Source organism: Austrofundulus limnaeus, unplaced genomic scaffold, assembly GCF_001266775.1.
Source record: "Austrofundulus limnaeus strain Quisiro unplaced genomic scaffold, Austrofundulus_limnaeus-1.0 Scaffold425, whole genome shotgun sequence".
Taxonomy (NCBI): domain Eukaryota; kingdom Metazoa; phylum Chordata; class Actinopteri; order Cyprinodontiformes; family Rivulidae; genus Austrofundulus; species Austrofundulus limnaeus.
Window position 1 is genome coordinate 182,304 of NW_013952827.1, and position 1,655 is coordinate 183,958.

A 1,655-nucleotide genomic window follows, 5' to 3' on the forward strand; every position below is an offset into this window, starting at 1 on the left:
TATTCTCACCTGTTCTCTAATTTAAAGTTTTTTTTACTGTTTGTTTTTAAAAATTTATTTAWTCAAAATAATTTGTCGCTAAGCTGTTCAAATGAATCTAGAAAAGTTGAAAAAATATATTTTTGTCATGAAATGTAGCTGAGTGACAATATAAAGTATCTTAAAATAGTTGTTTTAATAATAATAACCTAAAAATTTAAAGCACCATTTATGACAACACATTAGAGCTTCAGAATAATAAAATAAACAGTAAAAACAAACAGAAAGTTTAGAGGTTGATGAGATGGAAATGTGAAGCTTTCTTAATGTTGGCATCATAGAGAAAAGATGCTGTGTTTGCTGTTTGTCAAGGATCTTTAAAATATATTTATTTTTTTTAAGTTTATCGCCGAAAAATCCAGTTTAATTTGTAATACCAGTGTGTGGTGTAGAACTGGGACTCAGCTGTCCTCTCTCCTCTCACAGGCTCTTCAGAAGCTGGAGGCGAAGGTGAAGAAGAGCAGAGAGGAAGGTCAAAGACCCGAAAACAAGAGCAAAAATAGATACAAGAACATTCTACCCTGTGAGATTCTTTTTATTTACTCTTTTTGTAAATAAAACTCCTTTTTCTGCTGCAAACCAAACGTTCACCCTCTTGTTTTTTATCTCCCCTTGAAGTCAACGACACCAGAGTCACCCTGAAAAATGCAGATCCCAACGTGGTCGGCTCAGATTACATTAACGCCAACTATGTGAAAGTGAGTCTGCTGAAACCGCAACCAAGTCATCCAAATTTGATTCACGACTTTAAAATATATATATATATATTTTCTCTTATTCGCAGAACAAACTGTGGGAGTCCGCAGGGCAGAAAGTATACATCGCCACTCAGGGATGTCTCGCGACGACCGTCAACGATTTCTGGCAGATGGTGTGGCAGGAGAAGACGGCCGTGATAGTCATGACGACGAGGGAAGTCGAGAAAGGACGGGTCGGTATCAAAACAACTGAAGGAAATTTTGTAACTGATCGACTGAATGTTGGGTTTAAAACAGAGAATGAGAGTTGGTGTCTTATCGATGTGTTCTCTCTGTCTGTATAACAAAAGTTAGAGATGTTCTTACATCTGACATAAAAAGGTAACACCTCCACAGTGGTGGAGAAAGTACTCAAACACTACTTAAATAAAAGTACAAATAAACAGACAAAAATGTACTCTAGTAAAAGTAAAAGTACCACATCAACATTTTTACTTGAGTAAAAAGTAAGTACTTGCTTTTAAAAGTACTTAGAGTATTAAAAATAAAAGTACTTGCTTAATGTATTCCCCAATGGTCTACAACATTATGAAGTGTGCCTATGTATATTTTAAATACATCAATGGTGTGTGATTTTAGTGAACAATACTGCAGTTTGTGTTTACCCCCTGTGACACTGTTCACACTGGGTGTGATTTTGTGCATCATCACAGATCGTGACAACAGCTACAGAAGCTGTAAATGTGCCACCATCGTCCTCTATCAAATCTCAACAAGTCATATTTTGAACCAGTTAACTTGAATAAATAAGGCCATGAGTGGCACATTTCCTCCTTTGTGGAATCCATTGTGGGCGTCCTGCTGCTGCTGCTCCAGGTGATGCAGAATCGCTCCGCTTTTTATTTATTTATTTATTTT

General features: G+C 36.3%; 1 protein-coding gene across 1 annotated transcript in view; it reads left to right on the plus strand.

The window, feature by feature from the left end:
* The window catches only part of ptpn6 (protein tyrosine phosphatase non-receptor type 6), a 34,121-nt gene that overhangs the window by 22,903 nt on the left and 9,563 nt on the right, over positions 1-1,655 (plus strand). Inside the window, exons 7-9 of the mRNA XM_014024492.1 lie at positions 466-562; positions 658-737; positions 824-970. Of these exons, the coding sequence (XP_013879946.1) occupies positions 466-562; positions 658-737; positions 824-970 (324 nt within the window). The remainder of the gene's footprint in view (positions 1-465; positions 563-657; positions 738-823; positions 971-1,655) is intronic.